The sequence below is a fragment of the Salmo salar genome, chromosome 12 (assembly GCF_965601325.2).
Source record: "Salmo salar chromosome 12, fSalSal1, whole genome shotgun sequence".
Classification (NCBI taxonomy): domain Eukaryota; kingdom Metazoa; phylum Chordata; class Actinopteri; order Salmoniformes; family Salmonidae; genus Salmo; species Salmo salar.
In genome coordinates, this window is record NC_138302.1 from 77,525,852 (window position 1) to 77,545,832 (window position 19,981).

At 42.4% G+C, this 19,981-nt stretch overlaps 1 protein-coding gene across 4 annotated transcripts in view; it reads right to left on the reverse strand.

The window, feature by feature from the left end:
* Positions 1-263: 263 nt before the first annotated feature.
* Positions 264-19,981, reverse strand: part of LOC106565868 (rap1 GTPase-activating protein 1) — a 166,956-nt gene continuing 147,238 nt past the window's right edge. For 3 of the 4 annotated variants that reach the window (XM_082959304.1, XM_082959303.1, XM_082959305.1), the window contains 4 exons: positions 10,086-10,241; positions 9,744-9,815; positions 9,555-9,641; positions 6,447-9,245 (listed from right to left, as the gene is read on the reverse strand). In XM_082959304.1, coding sequence (XP_082815430.1) covers positions 9,042-9,245; positions 9,555-9,641; positions 9,744-9,815; positions 10,086-10,241 — 519 coding nt within the window. In that variant the 3' untranslated portion in view covers positions 6,447-9,041. Of the gene's footprint in view, positions 2,206-2,336; positions 2,385-2,624; positions 2,714-2,808; positions 2,921-3,065; positions 3,202-3,474; positions 3,592-5,677; positions 5,788-6,402; positions 9,246-9,554; positions 9,642-9,743; positions 9,816-10,085; positions 10,242-19,981 lie in introns of those variants that run through there. The other variant, XM_082959306.1, reaches the window with a different exon arrangement.

A 19,981-nucleotide genomic window follows, 5' to 3' on the forward strand; every position in this document is an offset into this window, starting at 1 on the left:
TTACTTACTTACACAGAGATCCTTTAGATTCAACTGAAAGATTTCCAAAGGAGTGCTAAAGGTTTATGCATTAATGCCACAACTGACAATAAAGCACAACTAAATTCCATATTAGCTTTTGTTCATTTCATTGAAATAAAAAGTAATGGAAACCATGCCTTCATATCAGGTCTTTTCAATATCTAAATCTGAGATGAGGGAAAATGTCTCTGATCAGGAAATGTAAAACATTACACAAGATAACCAGGTTCCATTCATTGAGAGCAGATGTCTACAAATGAATACATATATCTGTTTAGTTTTACATTCAAACCAGTTGGTGATAGATTCCAGTTGGTGATATCCCCCATGGGATTGATTCCTTATATGAAGGGGGATACCCTCCTACAAAGCAACTTACTTAACACAATCATTAAAAAGGCAACTTCAAGACTTGTCACAGTGTAATTCTTTTTAAAAACCAAGTCAGATTTTCAAAAGGTCAGCAATTCTTTGAAAATGTAGTGCCGGTTTCCACATCTACACTTATGTATCCCCATATTTCTCGATCGAAACTGATGTAAAGAAATAATGACTCTTTATCTGTCTGCTTTTCTAGAGAAGTTTGACTGGTTTGAAGAAACAATTTATTTCCAGCATGGTACTGTACCGTTGACATGGTTTTGCGAGCAGATTTACACCATGCACCATGTATACACATCCAAACACATACTTTAAATCAAACTAGAGGTTTTAAAAAATAAACTGAAGACAGTAGTTACTGGACAGTAGCTTGGCTTTGGAGGCTGTGTGCTTTGGTTAGGTCACCTTGGAGGAATGTCTGACTGTGTGGTACTATCTACAGTATGGGACAGTGATGAATACTGATGAGTAATTTAGTTTGGACACCAGACTTTATCAGTAATTCAATATTTCATGTTTTTTTCCTCAGTTTATAGGGGCAATCTGCGATTGCTACATAGATTTTTTTACATTTAAATTAATTATATATACCCATTGATTCTTGAAGACTATTACTTATAAATGCTTCATGCGCTTAGTTCAACTGTCGTACCCCATCAAAACCCCAAAACATAAGCGCGTTTTACTCATTTGTTAGTAAACAAGGTAACTGTAAACAAACTCTATATAGCCTCAACATGGTTAAAACTATACTTTTGCTATCATGGATGGTCAGTCCTTGCATCCATAGCACTATCTAGGAATTTGAGAGTGGTTACTTTTATCCAGCCCCATCACTCAGCTGGTTATCGATACAGTGGCGGTGTAAAGACATTGTTATTGTTTGAACTGCAGATTACCCCTTTAAATGGCCTGAAATACGTTGACTATAATTATGGAGTCAGTAAAATATTGTCCATTCATCAACATAACCTGTGAACTGCAATTGTACAGTTTGTCAGGGGAAATGAATAATGGAATCAAAACCAGCAGCAGCATGATGATAAAAGTACCTTCTATCAAAAACATGTAACATTTACTAAAAGTTTCTAGTCAACATCCACCATTACACTCTTAATTGACCATTAATAAAACACAAGGCTTGGTGTGACATCAAAGGATCCGGGACACCAAGAGTAACAAATGTACAGTATCATGGTGGGATGTGAGGTTGATGGGAGCAATAATATCAGTTCTTCCAACAATGACAACATTGTCAACAGGACAACACCCTCTTATCCTCCTCATGCATTCCTTTTTAGCCTAACAGAAAACTTCCCCCGATGCATGATCAACAGATCTCCTGCAACACCAATCTGTCTAATGCTTAAGATCCATCCCTCCCTCCACCTCCGAACCAAAACAAAAACAATGCCATAGAGAGGACAAGGGAGAGTATACTATGAGTTACCACATGAACAGATTCTAATCTTCACAGAGCTCACGGAGCAGAAATATATGCAGGCTAAGCGAGCCAACAGACAACAGCCAGAAGCGATACTGTGTGAGTGGCACTCCTTTTGGGAATGGGTGCGGGCCGATCCTCTCCTTCACCCCTCTAGGCATGCTGGGAGTCAGCCACAAAGAGTTGGGATGAGGGAAGGCTATAAGTGCATGTCCATGGACCTGGCTGTTCAGACTGGACTAGCCTTCACCAGGTCTGTCTGTCTGTCCCAGCGACTAGCTCTGCTCCTCCTCTGCATCTGTGGTGGAACACACGTGCGCTTGCTTCATCTCCTGCAGGGGGTGCCTCTTATGGGAATGCTGTGGGAGGAGGAGGGACTGGGGTCAGACACTATCTTTACTACTACAGGTCACACACAAACATCCAAATACAGACATGGGTAACACATGGGCAGTAAGCTACATCTACTGAGTTGAACAACTACAGGTACCTGCTAATGGACATCCATGTAGTGATCAATGGGGAGACGCTAACAGTTCTGGACACAGACACAGAAAGAGAATGACAAGGTTAACCAAGACCACAATTACTGAACAACAATGAAGAGGAAAAGTTTAGGGCATTTATACATTTATAAGCGGATTTATAAATGGTTATATATACCTGTACCTGTATGTAAGCGGAATGAAATCTGTCTTCCAATGTACACAGCTAGTACAATGAACGAGCAGAGATGTTACAGAGGATCTGATTATTAAATTAGTAAAACCAATCTCACCGATGATGACCGCTCTGTCTTGTCTCGGCTCTCCGCCTTTTTGAGCTCTTCCCCTTTGCCCCCCTCAGGCTGCTGGGACCGTGCAGGTGCTGTCAGGAAGGGGTAGACAATGGGCCATCATGTCAAACAAACTCAACTTTTGGTACCTTATGGCAGTATTGAAAACACTAATAAAACAACTCACCTGGAGAGCTGCCCTGGCTGGCGGCACTAGTACTGCTCACACTATCCTCTACCCAGGAGACATACGCAAATGAGTCCCTCTTGTGTGATGTTCCAGAAAAGGACAGGCTCTCCTGGAACAAACAAAAACACAACAGAAATTGTCAGGATCTTTAGCTTTTTGTTCATTTTGAGTGTGTCATTATTATATTGATATGACCTCTATGTGATGGTGTGCTGTATGCTAGTGATTGACGGTCGAAAAAGAGGGGCACCTACCAGTCCTGGGTCGTACTCTTCGATGCCCTCGTTATCGTGTTCCTCCACCACGCTGGCAAAGCTGCTGGCGTTGGACGAGGAGCGGGACAGGTCCTGGGCTTCAGGGATAGACGGGGCCCTGCAACACATGGCCAAACTACACACCTGGGTTACTCTGACGACTCTAACATGCATGCACGCACGCGCGCCCACCCGCCCGCACAAGCACACGCACGCCCCCCCCCCCCCCCCTCACACACACACACACACACACACACACACACACACACACACACACACACACACACACACACACACACACACACACACACACACACACACACACACACACACACACACACACACACACACACTATATACATGTTCTTCAGCATGGGCTTGACAGCACTATTAAGTACTGTCTATTCACCTGTTCTTTGTTGTGGGCATCTCTGGTGAGCTCTGATTAGATGAGTTCTCTGACTTAGGGTCCTGGGAGATCTGTCCACTGTCTGGAGTCCTCTGTGTGCTGGGGGACACTTCCCGACTGAGGTAGGAGGGGATAGAGAGGTATCAGGATGGGCTCATAGACATTACTGCTAATCAGTGGAGGCTCCTCGGAGGAGGAAATGGAGGACCATCCTCTTCCGTGAATTTCATAACAATAGAAATTGTAAAACACTGAAAAGTTAGGCTTTTTAGATTAAACTATATTAAATATATTTACATCACCAAATAATTTCTTAAAACACACTGTTTTGCAATGAAGCTTTACAGTACTCTGTAAGGTAGCACTACAGTGTAGCCATACGACAGCTAGCTTCCGTCCTCCTCTTGGTACATTGACTTCAATAGAACACCTAGGAGGGAGGATCTTGGTTCTCACCCCCTTCCATAGACTTACACAGTAATTAGGACATCCTCCAACCTATCAGAGCTCTTGCAGTATGAACTGACATGTTGTCCACCCAATCAAAGGATCAGACAATGAATCTAGTACTAAAAGCATAAGCTACAGCTAGCTAGCACTGCAGTACATAAAATGTGGTGAGTAGTTGACTCAAAGAGAGAGAAAGACAATAGTTTAACAGTTTTGAACAAATTAATTTCTTCAAAAATGAAGGAGAAGCAAGAGAGAGAGAGACATTTTTTTTTCACTTTCACTTACTTAGCTAGCAAATGCAGGTGGCCAGTTTAGCTACTCAAACACCCGGCTCAAACAAAGGGATGCTATGCTAGCTAGCTGGCTATGACTATCCAACACAGCACTTGAACTCTTCCAAGTCAAGGTAAGCTTTTGGTTTTATTAATTTATTGCCACCGGGGCCCGCCGGTGTAACTGCTTACTGACTATACACTAACGTTACTGCATGATTGTAGCAGGTTTACTAATGCATTAGTTCTATTAGCTATGTTGACTAGGACGTTACTTTAGCTAATATGGGGACAACGATGTAGGATGTGTGTAGTGGTTATTACATGGTTTGGCTTGGAAAGGGTTTTCCGCCTGGTCACATACAGCTGATGTGTTGTTCATTAAAGTCCACACACGAAGGGAAAAGGTGAGACGAGGAGAGTGCATAGAGGCAAGAAGGAATATAACGAGGCTGCTATGAAAGTGAACTGTGTTTATGCGTGATCAGGGGTGTATTCATTCTGCCGATTCTGTTGAAAAAGTTTATTTTAAACGGGTGATAAAAATACCTATCAGAGCTCTTGCAGCATGAACTGACATGTTGTCCAACCAATCAATGGATCAAATAATCAGTCTAGTACTGAAAGCATAAGCTTCAGCTAGCTAGCAGTGCAGGGCAAAAAATATGGTGAGTAGTTGACTTGGTTATGATATGAAGGTTTGGCTTGGAAAGGTTTTTTTGCCCGGTCAAGACAGCTGATGTGTTGTGCATTGAAGTCCACAAGCGAAGGGAAAATGTGAGATGAGGAGAATGCGTAGCTGCGAGAAGTAATTAAACATTCATAGGCTAGGTTGTAGCAACCTCATGATTGATATCGGGAAAATTTGAGTATCATGTAGTAGCCTAAACCTATCGATGTTACATTGAACTGGGTGAATGGAATATGAATGACAGTCACCCAACATGCTGTAATAGAAATAAGACCATGCTCATGAGAAGAAAAAAAATCCTCCCTCATCATAAACGACACTGACCGCCACTGCCACTAATGCATATCAGTTTATCGATTGGAAGAGTCAAACACCAACACGTCTCTCCAGTCACCTGGCATATCTTTGAATGCCTCATCTCTTTACCCCAAAGGTTGTGTGTTCGAATTGCGTCGGTGACAACTTTAGCGACTTAGCTAATAACCAACTTTAGCTAAACACAACAATGCGTTTTGCAAGAACTTTAGCATGTTAGCTAGCCATACTCTAACACTATCCTTAACATATCCCTAACCTTTAACCTATCCCTAACCTTAACCTACCAGTAACCTGCTAGCTAACATTAGCCACTAATGTTAATGCAACGGCAACACAGTTGACCGCCATTCAAAGTGACTTGTGGTATTGGACCATACTTCTGGTAGGTTTCATTTCTCCATCTCCTTCTATGTTTTCTCTCTGACACTCCCCATTTTCCTCCAGGTAGCCCAAGAAGCCCTCCTCTCACCTCCTCTCCTGCACCTCCTGGATGTTCTCGATCCCGATGGCGCTGCTCCGTCTTGCACTGAAGGGCCCAGACTTCTTCCTGGTGGGGCTCTTCCCAGGAATGATCAGAGACTGGGGAGGAGTGGCTAGGTTAGTCAGCCACAATACTATATTCCTCTAGCATGACTTATATAGTAAAAGACAGAGGCTACTGTAGGGCTATAATACATGACTTGGTCTGTTTTACAGTCAGTGAAAACATGAACTCCATTCAAATAGGCATTTGTTGAATGTCATTGAGATTCTGCAGCACAATGACACAAATGCCATCCGTATTTGATACTTGCTATCTACAACACATGAGAAATGTTATGGGGAGACTAAAATGAAGTGACAGTGGCTTGTTGGTGAAAGACTATTTGAGCTACTCCATCATGTTGATTGAGTGAAAGAGAGGAATTGATACACAAAGGTAATAAACCAGTAATTATTTTCACAGACCTTTCCACTTTTGTGACAGATACTCTTCATAAAATCTTATTACATAAATTAGAGCTTTCTTACAACACAGTGGTTTTACCCCACACTTGAGTAGTAGAAAATGATTGCTTTATAAATGGCTATAAAAATATTGGTTTCAGCAGAAAGCAACAGTAATTGAGTCATGCAAAGAGACATAGAACCACACAAGTAAGCGAAGAAAAGAGCAGAGAAATAGCACATTAGAAGGGAGATTTATACATGAACCTCTTCTATTGTTCCTATCCCTATGGCACTGCCGCGACGTCCATGATACCTACTGGGACTTTTCCCTGGGACAAGTAATGACTGAACCACACAGGGGAGGAGGAAGCAGAGAAAGGGATAAAGAGAAAGAGGATGAGAGCAGAAGATACAATAATACCCCACAAAATGTCATGCAGCAGGTACCATTTGAACAGCAAGGTACAAATTAGAATGTGAGCTCACGGTACACCATAAGACACAGAAGACAGGAAACATATTGAGCACATATTGAAAGGCCATTCATATTGAAAGACAATTCATATTGAAAGGCAATTCACATTGAAAGACCATTCATATTGAAAGGCAATTCACATTGAAAAGCCATTCACATTGAAAAGCCATTTACATTGAAAGCTGGACTAAAGTTAGAGACCACAGAGTACGGAAGGAAGGAAATTGAACAAGATACAGCATATGGGCAGAATAGCCCGTGTAGCTTGGTCTCACTCTTCTTTCCTTGTCCTGACAATGAACAAACACAAGGAGTTTGTCAAATCACAGAGTGAACCGGTTTAAATAGGTAGATGAGAGGTGGAGAGATGGAAAGGAGGGACTTGCACAATCCAAAGAGTTAGCATGTGAGAATGTAGGAAAAGGTCATTAGTAAACCAATAGTGAACCAACAGCTGTTTCTTTGGATTGCATGCCAGAGTACTTGCAACCTTTAAAGTGACACAAAGTGGAAAAAGATGCATGCATACACTTCTTATCCCCACAACTGCCTGTCATGCACAGCTCCATGCCAGACTGGCTTCCTGCAGCGCCCATTTAACACTCATGACAGCAAGGTAACAAGGGAGGGCAAGGTAACACTCATGACAGCAAGGTAACAAGGGAGGGACTCTGGGTAGTCTGACAGCTAAACTCATCTCTTCTCAAATGGCTCTAAGGTTGCCAGAGAAAGCAAATCAAGCTTCACAATCTTATGAGACTCAAAAGCCCACAAAGTCTATGAAGTGGCACAAGGGGTTAAAGGTTCTTTGAGATCATTCAAATAAAATCAACTTTCCAAAAAGCACACCACCACCTACTTCTAGCCTCAACAGATCTGTGAGCAGATTATACCATCATACCAAGTCCAGTTACATCTAACATCTCTGATAACTGGATTTAACTATATAAAATGAATATGATTTAGGGTTGAGCATGACTTTGTATGACACGGAAGACACATTTCAGATGAATGTATTCAATTGTACAACTGACTAGGTATCCCCTTTCCCATTCTCATGACATGAAAATAAACACTACTGTAAAATAAACAGTGGTTCATTTGAAAATGCCATGGAAAAAGTTATGGAAAATGGCAAACTATGGAGGTGACTGATATTAGGGTACCATATATGAAACATTGTGTTTAATCAAGGGATTTTGAGCACAGGTAGGTACAGGCGGTCAATGACTATCCCACAGTGGAGAGAGGATAGTGTATGCAGTAGTTGGTATTGGGTGTTGTTAGAGGAGGGTCAGTGTCTACTACAGGGGAGTCAGTAGACAGGCCCACGTGGGCCTCTGGTAATACCAAAAGGGTTACTTACTATCCCTGGGGTTTTGGGGGTCTCGGTAAAGCTGCTACTGAGACTAGTGGAGACAGTGTGTGGCTTCTTGTTACTGAGGCCCATGGCATCCATAGACTGGCTTCTGCTGCGGATCACCCGCTACAGAGTACAGAGAGAGATGAGGAGACACGATCGGTGAGTGTGTATGGACTCTAAACCTCGCCTCAACCACACTAACCCTGAATTCTAATGATAACCTGTGATTGAGATTGTGCAGGACCGTATGTGAACACTTGAGAGCAGTGTAGATCAGTGAGAGGGAAAGAGTCTAAAAGAGAGAACATGTCTTTTAGTGGAAGAGAGAAGACAGTTCCAGTGCTTCACACTGACAGGTAGGTTTGAATGAAGTCTGAGGGTGGGTTTTCAGTGGAGATTGCATAATAATCCTTCAATGTCTTTCAAGTGTTCAGTAGACTCATCCATGAATGATGTGCAGGGTTGGAGAGAGACTGACAGAGAGTAAGAGAGATGCAGAGAAAGAAAGAGAGTGGAAAAGACAGAGGGAGAGAGAGAGTGAGACAGGGAATAAGAGAGAGGCACAGACAGAAAGAAAGTGGGAGGGACAGAGAGAGACAGAGAAAAGAGAGCAACAAGAGAGAGCGAGAGAGAGAGAGAGAGTGAGAGAGAGAAATAGACAAACCAGAGCCAGAGAGGAAGAGAGCAGAGTGGCAAATGGGGAGCCATGCGGGCAGGCTCATCCGTTCCCTAATGAGAGGCCATTACAGTGTTCGTCAGAGACACACAATCACAGCTCCTCCACTGACATGGCTCACTGCCCTGCCCAAGCTCCGCCACCCTAATGGTAATTGATGGAGGACTTAGAGTCAGAGTGCTGGATGCACATTGACAGGGACGCTCCCAATTCTCTGATCCTCCTCTGGTCACGTGACACAGTGGGATATGATATGGCAACAGCCAATCTTCAACAGCATCAGCGCACTTCCAGAGAGCAAAAACACTTCCTTTTCTGTGCCTTTTTTTTCATGCATGAATACCCAGAATCCCTTCCAGTAAATAAAGAAAGCATTTATTTTTCAATATTCAACCTCTCTCATGCAGGTCAAGTGCCCAATTAAGCTTGCACCTCGCATAGTAGGGGGTTACCTTAAAGGACTCAAAGAAGCCCCCTCCCCCCCCAGCCCCATTCTCCAGTTTGTCCTCGTCCCCTCCCAGGCCCATCATGGACTGGCTGTTGATGTGTAGCTCTTCATACAGGGTCTCCAACAGGGCCGACCGCGTGCGCTCCTGACAACAACACACACTCATCAGTCAGAGGATAGTGTCCTCAATAAAAATCTATGACATATAAACACTTGTGCAGACAATTTTGCAGGCCTTCAGTATACAATACAATTCAACACATGAACGCACACAGCAGAGACACAAACGACGGAACATGAGCTGATAGTCTGCAAACGGCCATGATCCAGTCATTCACCCTCACATGCAGCATCCACACTAACACAGATCGACGGTACGGTAAATGGTGCAGCGAGAGCAGCGTGACTCCGACCCCACACTGCATAGCATACCGTGGCACGCTCCTGCTCTCACCTCCAGTTTTGCAAACTTCTCAGCCTTGTAACAGGCATACTCCGCATTGATCAGCTTAGTGAACAGGAACTCATGGAACTCATGCCCCTAGAGAAGAAAGGGAGGGAGGAGGAAAGTCTGAATTAATATATGTTGTCCCTCTCATGGGCTCACTTAGTTTATCCATTATTTAGATTCTTGACTTCTCACCTTTTTAAAGATGGCTGGGTCCGGTAGAGCGGGTCCAAAGAAAGGCACATCATCTCTCGCTGTCACAGACACCTGGAGGGGTAGAAGAGAGGTAGAATGTACCCAAATGACAACAGTCCATATGGCATCACTAAATTACATAACACTGACTAGCCTCTATAAATATTTATGAGGCAGGTAATAGGCAGGAACAAGCAGGACAGTTAGTCCCAGTCAGTTACTGATTGATCTCTAATAAGGAATATGCAGGTTGTCTTGGGCCGAGCCTCTATGTATTGAAATAGGAGGCTTGAACAGGTTTATAGACTGCGAGGAGTCCAACTATCCCTCGGCTAACAGTACCTTGTACGTGACGTTGTCTGAGCAGGCATTCTCCACCTGCACCACCACGTAGGCATGCAGGAAGTTGGAGGCTATCATGTCTGGCACAAAGGGTGTGTTTTCCTCCTGAAACAAGATGGCCACGATGTCGTTGCCTATGTGCCTCTTCCTCTGCAACTGCAAACACAACATTGTCACCATTATGGATATAAACTTTACCACTACATTTAGGTCAGCCAAGAACACCTATGTAGATTAATTAAATAGGTAAATACTCCACTAAATGCATAGTCTACTACAGAAACTATTTGTGATTACTAATTGTAAGTATGAAACATCTCACTACGAGCAGTTTTCATAAATCAGTAGCGGTCATGTGATGCATATTGAAAGGCATAGGGCGGCCTATAACCCATTCGGTGATTGGAGACTGAAAAAGACAGGACCTTTTTCCCTGTGCTGTGATTATAGGCCTCTGCAGCTTAGCTTCCTGCTCTCTAACATGTGTTGACTCACTGATCAGTCACCAGTTTCCATGTTATTCTACACACCATTGTGAACATGGGGGAATTATTCTATACAGCAGGGCCACATGACACCTGTTGATGAATGACATGTACTGCAGGGCAAAGTACTGTCAAAAAATAGCACAGAGCATATTGATTGTATGAATAAAACATTAAGGCAAATATATATTTTCAGGGCTTTATGGATTTTTCCTCTCTTGTTAGCTGCTGAATTGCTTTATAGTTGTGTATTTTGCCACTGTGTTTTACACATGAAAACAATCAACCATTTGATTCAAGCTCTGAAGAAATAAGGAAGAGTTGTTGTTGTCATAGAGGCTTTATCTATTTAATAATCTCATAAAAAAAACTAAAGTGAGAGACTCAGGACTGATCACCTGAGGCAGATGTAAGGCTCAAACAAGCCATTTTATACAGTAGTATCATTATGTTGAGCAGGGTTCTTGTGTTGCATGGTTGGTCAGTGGGCAGTCTGAGGCCTGTTGTTGATGTTTGTACACGCACGCACGCACGCACGCACGCACGCTAGTAGGGGCCAGATGGTACCAGAACATGCATGAGAGCAGATGGACAGCGAGGGAGTGAAAGCTGCCATGTATAACCATGGTGAAACACAGACATTCTATAATGAACTCAACACAGGCTCAACGCCAGGTCAGCCTCAGCTTTAGACTGCTAGTTGTTTTCCTTCCTCTTCCTCTCAACACATTGTGTCTGTTCATCTTTGCCTTTATGTCGTTAGTGTTACAGTGAATCTCTGATCATCTTAGCCTACAAGGGTATCTCCTGTGTCTTTACGTGTGTCTGTCTGTCCACATAGCTCAGCTCTGCTGCTCATTCATCTCTTGAGAATAAGAGTCTCATTGGGAGGGTTCTCCCAGGGGGCAGGTGAGGTAGCTGAGAACATTCAAAGCAGCAGGAGAAAGCATCAAGCCACCAAACTGTGTCCTCAAATGAGAACTACATGTTGCCCCACATTTATCTTCATGGTGGCAACTTGTCATGAAGTGGCAACTTGTCATGAGAAATAGCCCCTTCAGGTCAAAGCAGACAGGTTCACTGAGCACACCAACAGGAGAAAAGAATAACAGTGAAAATAATAACAGTTTTGTTCATGGTGGCTAGCCCCTGGGGATTTTTTCCCCTCAGATTTTACAAACCGGTACTGATTATACAGTGATGTTTAAAAAATATATATTTTTAAATGTATTTATGAATTTTCAGTTTACAAACAGACAGATAATGACAGCAAACAATACATTGAGAATACCCCCCACCCCTCAACTGGAGACACATTTTTTTTTTAAATAACAAAACTACAGAACACAACATTGCTCTTAAGGAATTGGCACCCTGCTTCATTGATATTTGTACAGTATAAGGACTATGCTCGGCATTAGTGGGTCAGGGTTGGTTGCAGGTTGTATGTTATGTTTCCCATCATCACGTGAAAGATACGCGATAAAGGGCTGCCATATCTTAACAAATGCATTAGATCTACCAGAGATATCATGTCGAATCCTTTCTATATGTAGCAAGCTGGTGACTTCAGCTAACCAGGTTTTAAAAACAGGTACAGTCTCCTTATTCCAAAAACTTAAAATGTTTCTTTTTACAATAACCATGCCATATTGTAAAAAAAATTGTTCCCAGTGGGTTAAAGTCATTAGGTGCTGTGACCTGCCTAAAACAGCAGTATCAGGGACTTGTATGAGGTTGCAGCTGTATACTTCTGAGAAACACTTAAAAATATCCTGCCAGAATGTGTGCAGTTTGGTGCATGACCAGAAGAGGTGACCCAGGGTACCCTCTGCAGATTTGCACTTAGGGCATTTTGGAGAGGCCGAGGGGTAGAATGAGTGTAATTTGGTACAGTAATAGTGTAGTCTGTGAATCACTTTGTATTGAATACGTTGGTGTAGGGAGTTTATCGAGCACAAGTGAATATCTCGAAGGCAATCAGCCCAACAGTCATCAGTACAGGGGCGGAAATCCCGGTGGGGACGGGGGGGACACGACCCCCCAATCCTGGGAAAAATATGATTTGTCCCCCCCCACTGAAACATAACTATGTAATTTAAATAATATTAATAATACGCAATGAAAGCAATTGTGCTGATTATAGACACTTAATAGCGCGTTTTTAAGTTTCAAAAGATTGCGACCCCCAAGCACTTTGCCTCACAATGGTTTGATCCACTGCCAGTTCCTTAGCTTGCTACGTAACTGCCGTGAGGTTCATCCAGTCAATCGCGCACACACACACTAGCTGAATATGCAGAGCTAGCGCGCAAATATTAACTATTAAGCTAGCTAGTAACTATTCCATTTATGTGGCGTCGTCAAAGATTGAATCAGCATGCAGATGATGTAAGTTAGTGCTTCAAAGTCCCTGTGATAAGGTTAGCGATAAACTGAAGTCCAAACTGAACAGAACTACACTCTCATCTACCATTGTCTTAAATATATTTAATGGTCTCGTTGCAAAAGCTAAATTGTCGCAAGGGAACTTTTATTTATTTAATTTCACCTTTATTTAACCCGGGTAGCAAAGATTATAGCAAACACCACTGAAACTGAATTGGTGCTCGCTAGCTTTGCAAATTCAGCTATTGTTGGAAGCCAGCCAATATGAAACAAACTATTAAAATTACAAAAGGTTGCAGCATATGTTGTGTAAATGGTGAACTCATACAGCTGTCAACTCTTGTCATTTTAATCCGTTTCACATTTGCTAGCTACCTTTTAGATCGAAGCCCATATAGAATGATTGAAGATGATAGAAGCCCATCTCCTACTGTAAATAACCTACACACTGTGTGTGTAGCCAGCCAGGTAGAAAAATGGCAGAAAAATAAAAGACGGATATCAGAGTATTTTTCAATACACCAAAACGCATAGTAAGAACCCTAGTAGCCTAATATCTCAAAGACTAGTTGATAAAATGTTCATAAGAAAGAAATGAAATTCTAATGGAAATGTTTCACAATGATGTCATTAGGCAGAGCAGGCAACAGATGGCACACAGACAGCAGAGTTGGGGACAGATATGCAGGGACAGACTGGCAGAGACAGGGAGTCTCAGGTAAGTTTGTTGAGTCTTTGTTTGGCAACATTATGAAAGGTTCTCAATTTTTTTGACTTGTAAAATAGGAACATAATTGGAAAATGCCATGGATACCCCCACTCTCAACTTAAACTGGTGACTGAACTAAGATTTGTTAGAGGCAATGGTATTGCTGTTGTGATTAGTTGTGTAGTTTTGGGTACCGGTAGTTAGGAGTACGGCAAACACCTTATTTCTTTGGTTCCTCAATATACATTTACCATATTACAATGTAGGCTATGTGTTACAGCACTACTTTTGGTGTCCCCCTCAGGAATTACTCTTGAGAAAATTTAATGTAATTGTCCCCTCCAAAGTGGATATCAGATTTTCGCCCCTGCATCAGTAATCTCCATACCAAGGTCTTCCTCCCAGGTCTCCTTCAAATGTTGTGTGGATACAGAGTAATGTGCTGTAAAGTGATCTTCAAATCTGGAGATCAAACTCTTGGAGCCAGGGGCGAGGTTCATGAAAATATACAATTCGTGGGCAGGTGTAATTGCCTCAAAATGTGGTATATTTAAGCGAAATTAGTTTCTTATCTGAAGAAGTTAGATGCGGGGAGATCGTACATTTCCCTCAACTGTGTGAATGTGGCAAAAATATTATTGATGTAAAGGTCTACAATAGTTGTAATGCCCTTTCTCTTCCAGAATAAAAACTGTTGTCAGTTAGTGAGGGGGGGACGCATGGTTATGGCAAATAGGAGTACAGACAGAGGTCTCTGGGAGACCAAATGTTTTCCTTATTTGATACCGAGTTTGTAATGTATTTTTTATTTTTTTTTGCATATAGTTATTGCCAGTAATACCTGTAGGGGATTTAGTTGATGAAAAGAGAAGTGCTGGAAGAGAGGTGTTGTGTATATCTTGCTCAATAGCGAGCCATGAAGGGGTAGAGGGATCTTCCATCATCCTGCCAATAAACCAGTGCTCTAGCATTTGCTGCTCAATAATAATGCTGAAAATTTGGCAGGCTCAGGCCACCTAATAATTTGGCCTTAATTATATGTTTTTTAGAGATACGGTGTACTCTGTAACCCCACACAAAAGGCAAGATAATAGAATCCAAGGATTTGAAAAAAGCTTTACTTAAAAATATGAAAGAGACAGGAATCTGGGGAGTGTAACCATTTTAATAGCATTAACATCATAGACATCATTAACATCATAGATAGAGGCAACACTCCAGATCTCAATGTTGCGCTTCAACTTCTCTATCATGTCGAGTTAGTTCATTTTATAAATCAATTTTAAGGGTCCTTGTGGATGACAGCCACTAAATATTTAATTTTGTGTCCTGTGATTTTAAAAGGTATATTTCGATTCGATGAGCTCCAAAAAGTGGATTCGTATACATCAGCAGTATCATTCTGGGACATATAGTCCGTAATTAAATTGCCTGTTTGTTGGTGAAATTGTTCACCATTGAGTAATGTTGGATTAAAGCGCCAACTGATTGAGGCGTTGTTCTGCCGAAATCCATTTGTAATAAAACGAGACTGTGATCTGAAATTATTCTATTATGCTACTTGGTAGAGGTGACATTAGATGTCAATTTAGAGTCTGTTAAAAAGTAGTCAATTATTGTGTATGATTTATGCACATGTGACAAGAAAGAATCATCCTTATCCATAGGGTGTTGTAATCTCCAAATATCGACGAGGTTCATTGTTCCAATTAAATTATTCAAGACAATAGTGGAATTCAGTGAAGTGGTCCAAAATCTCCGCCTGTAATGAAATGTGTGGGTGATAAATCTGGTAAGAGATTGAAGACATTCCCGAAAGAACCCTGGGTTCGGTGCATAAAGAATTAAAAATGTTACGTGATAGAATGTGGCCTAGTACTATAATAAAGCGGCCATTGGGGTCGCTTATAGTTGAAATGTGTTTGAATGGGACAGTTTTTTGAAATAATATGGCTACATCTCTAGCCTTGGATGAAAAAATTGATTGATAAATCTGTGATACCCAACTACATTTTAATCTCCATTGCTCTGTATGTTTTATGTGAGTTTATTGTAGAAACATAATATCTCCAGATAAAGATTTTAAACGGGAAAAAACGTATCCTCTTTTCAAATTCGTTCTCAAACCTCGTACATTCCACGAAAGAAGGGTAATGTTGCCACAGCGTGGCGAAGTAGTAGAGTTATCAGTAGCCATAAGAAATATTTATTTGGTCCTCAAATACATTAGAATTGTAACAGTAGGGTTGGCGCAACACGTAAAGAGCAAAGGACAAATTAAAAACACAAAAAAACATTCTCCACCAACCTCCCCGTTCCACTTACCCAAACTAAGTGGAATATAAATTCCCCCATAAACACTGTGGAACTGCTGGACACTACAGGGAGACATACAGTTGAAGTTGGAAGTTTAAATACACTTAGGTTGGAGTCATTAAAACTAGTTTTTCAACCACTCCACAGATTTCTTGCTAACAAACTATAGTTTTGGCAAGTCGTTTAGGACATCTACTTTGTGCATGACACAAGTAATTTTTCCAACAATTGTTTACAGACAAATTAATGCACTTATAATTCACTGTATCACAATTCCAGTGGGTCAGAAGTTTACATACACTAAGTTGACTGTGCCTTTAAACAGCTTGGAAAATTCCAGAAAATTATGTCATGGCTTTAGAAGCTTCTGATAGGCTAATTGACATCATTTGAGTCAATTGGAGGTGTACCTGTGGATGTATTTCAAGGCTACCTCCAAACTCAGTGCCTCTTTGCTTGACTTCATGGGAAAATCAAAAGAAATCAGCCAAGACCTCAGGAAAAAAGTTGTAGACCTCCACAAGTCTGGTTCATCCTTTCCAAACGCCTGAAGGTACCACATTCATCTGTACAAACAATAGTACGCAAGTATAAACACCATGGGACCAGGCAGCCGACATACCGCTCAGGAAGGAGACGCATTCTGTCTCCTAGAGATGAATGTACTTTGGTGCGAAAAGTGCAAATCAATCCCAGAACAACAGCAAAGGACCTTGAGAAGATGCTGGAGGAAACCGGTACAAGATTATTTATATCCACAGTAAAACGAGTCCTATATCGACATAACCTGAAAGGCTGCTCAGCAAGGAAGAAGCCACTGCTCCAAAACCGCGTTTAAAAAGCCAGACTACGGTTTGCAACTGCACATGGGGACAAAGATCGTACTTTTTGGAGAAATGTCCTCTAGTCTGATGAAACAAAAATAGAACTGTTTGGCCATAATGACCATCATTATGTTTGGAGGAAAAATTGGGAGGCTTGCAAGCTGAAGAACACCAACCCAAAAGTGAAGCACGGGGGGTGGCTGCATCATGTTGTGGGGGTGCTTTGCTGCAGGAGGGATTGGTGCACTTCACAAAATAGATGGCGTCATGAGGAGGGAAAATGATGTGGATATATTGAAGCAATATCTCAAGACATCAGTCAGGAAGTTAAAGCTGGGTCGCAAATGGGTCTTCCAAATGAACAATGACCCAAGCATACAGTGAGGAAAAAAAGTATTTGATCCCCTGCTGATTTTGTACGTTTGCCCACTGACAAAGAAATGATCAGTCTATAATTTTAATGGTAGGTTTATTTGAACAGTGAGAGACAGAATAACAACAAAAAAATCCAGAAAAACGCATGTCAAAAATGTTATAAATTGATTTGCATTTTAATGAGGGAAATAAGTATTTGACCCCCTCTCAATCAGAAAGATTTCTGGCTCCCAGGTGTCTTTTATACAGGTAACGAGCTTAGATTAGGAGAACACTCTTAAAGGGAGTGCTCCTAATCTCAGTTTGTTACCTGTAGGTTCATGCTATACAACATTTGCAGAGTACGACCCTGCCTTTCACAGGAAGCGGCGCAGGTCCTAATCCAGGCACTTGTCATCTCCCGTCTGGATTACTGCAACTCCCTGTTGGCGGGGCTCCCTGCCTGTGCCATTAAACCCCTACAACTCATCCAGAACGCCGCAGCCCGTCTGGTGTTCAACCTTCCCAAGTTCTCTCACGTCACCCCACTCCTCTGCACACTCCACTGGCTTCCAGTTGAAGCTCGCATTTGCTACAAGACCATGGTGCTTGCCTACGGAGCTGTGAGGGGAACGGCACCTCCGTACCTTCAGGCTCTGATCAGGCCATACACCCAAACAAGGGCACTGCGTTCATCCACCTCTGGCCTGCTGGCCGCCCTACCTCTGCGGAAGCATATTTTCCGCTCAGCCCAGTCAAAACCGTTTGCTGCACTGGCACCCCAATGGTGGAACAAGCTCCCTCATGACGCCAGGACAGCGGAGTCAATCACCACCTTCCGTAGACACCTGAAACCCCACCTCTTTAAGGAATACCTGGGATAGGATATAGTAATCCTTCTAACCTCCCCCCACCCCCAAAAAAAGATATAGATGGACTATTGTAAAGTGGTTGTTCCACTGGATATCTTAAGGTGAATGCACCAATTTGTAAGTCGCTCTGGATAAGAGCGTCTGCTAAATGACGTAAATGTAAATGTATAAAAGACATCTGTACACAGAAGCAATCAATCAATCAGATTCTAAACTCTCCACCATGGCCAAGACCAAAGAGCTCTCCAAGGATGTCAGGGACAAGATTGTAGACCTACACAAGGCTGGAATGGGCTACAAGACCATCGCCAAGCAGCTTGGTGAGAAGGTGACAACAGTTGATGCGATTATTCGCAAATGGAAGAAACACAAAAGAACTGTTAATCTCCCTCGGCCTGGGGCTCCATGCAAGATCTCACCTCGTGGAGTTGCAATGATCATGAGAACGGTGAGGAATCAGCCCAGAACTACACGGGAGGATCTTGTCAATGATCTCAATGCAGCTGTGACCATAGTCACCAAGAAAACAATTGGTAACACACTATGCCGTGAAGGACTGAAATCCTGCAGTGCCCGCAAGGTCCCCCTGCTCAAGAAAGCACATATACATGCCCGTCTGAAGTTTGCCAATGAACATCTGAATGACTCAGAGGACAACTGGGTGAAAGTGTTGTGGTCAGATGAGACCAAAATGGAGCTCTTTGGCATCAACTCAACTCGCCGTGTTTGGAGGAGGAGGAATGCTGCCTATGACCCCAAAAACATCATCCCCACCGTCAAACATGGAGGTGGAAACATTATGCTTTGGGGGTGTTTTTCTGCTAAGGGGACATGACAACTTCACCGCATCAAAGGGACGATGGACGGGGCCATGTACCGTCAAATCTTGGGTGAGAACCTCCTTCCCTCAGCCAGGGCATTGAAAATGGGTCGTGGATGGGTATTCCAGCATGACAATGACCCAAAACACACGGCCAAGGCAACAAAGGAGTGGCTCAAGAAGAAGCACAATAAGGTCCTGGAGTGGCCTAGCCAGTCTTCAGACCTTAATCCCATAGAAATTCTGTGGAGGGAGCTGAAGGTCGAGTTGCCAAACATCAGCCTCGAAACCTTAATGACTTGGAGAAGATCTGCAAAGAGGAGTGGGACAAAATCCCTCCTGAGATGTGTGCAAACCTGGTGGCCAACTACAAGAAACGTCTGACCTCTGTGATTGCCATCAAGGGTTTTGCCACCAAGTACTAAGTCATGGTTTGCAGAGGGGTCAAATACTTATTTCCCTCATGAAAATGCAAATCATTTTATAACATGTTTGACATGCGTTTTTCTGGATTCTTTTGTTATTCCGTCTCTCACTGTTCAAATAAACCTATCATTAAATTATAGACTGATCATTTCTTTGTAAGTGGGCAAACGTACAAAATCAGCAGGGGATCAAATACTTTTTTCCCTCACTGTACTTCCAAAGTTGTGGCAAAACAGCTTAACCTGTTAGGGCTAGGGGGCAGTATTTGCACGGCTGGATAAAAAAAATGTACCCGATTTAATCTGGTTACTAATCCTACCCAGTAACTAGAATATGCATATACTTATTATATATGGATAGAAAACACTCTAAAGTTTCTAAAACTGTTTGAATGGTGTCTGTGAGTATAACAGAACTCATTTGGCAGGCAAAACCCTGAGACATTTTCTGACAGGAAGTGGATACCTGATGTGTTGTATTACCTTTAAACCTATGCCATTGAAAAACACAGGGGCTGAGGAATATTTTGGCACTTCCTATTGCTTCCACTAGATGTCACCAGCCTTTACAAAGTGTTTTGAGTCTTCTGGAGGGAGATCTGACCGAACAAGAGCCATGGAACGATGATGGCCCATTAGACACCTGGCGCGCGAGTTCATGTTGGGTACCCTCGTTCCAATACGTTATAAAAGAGAATGCATT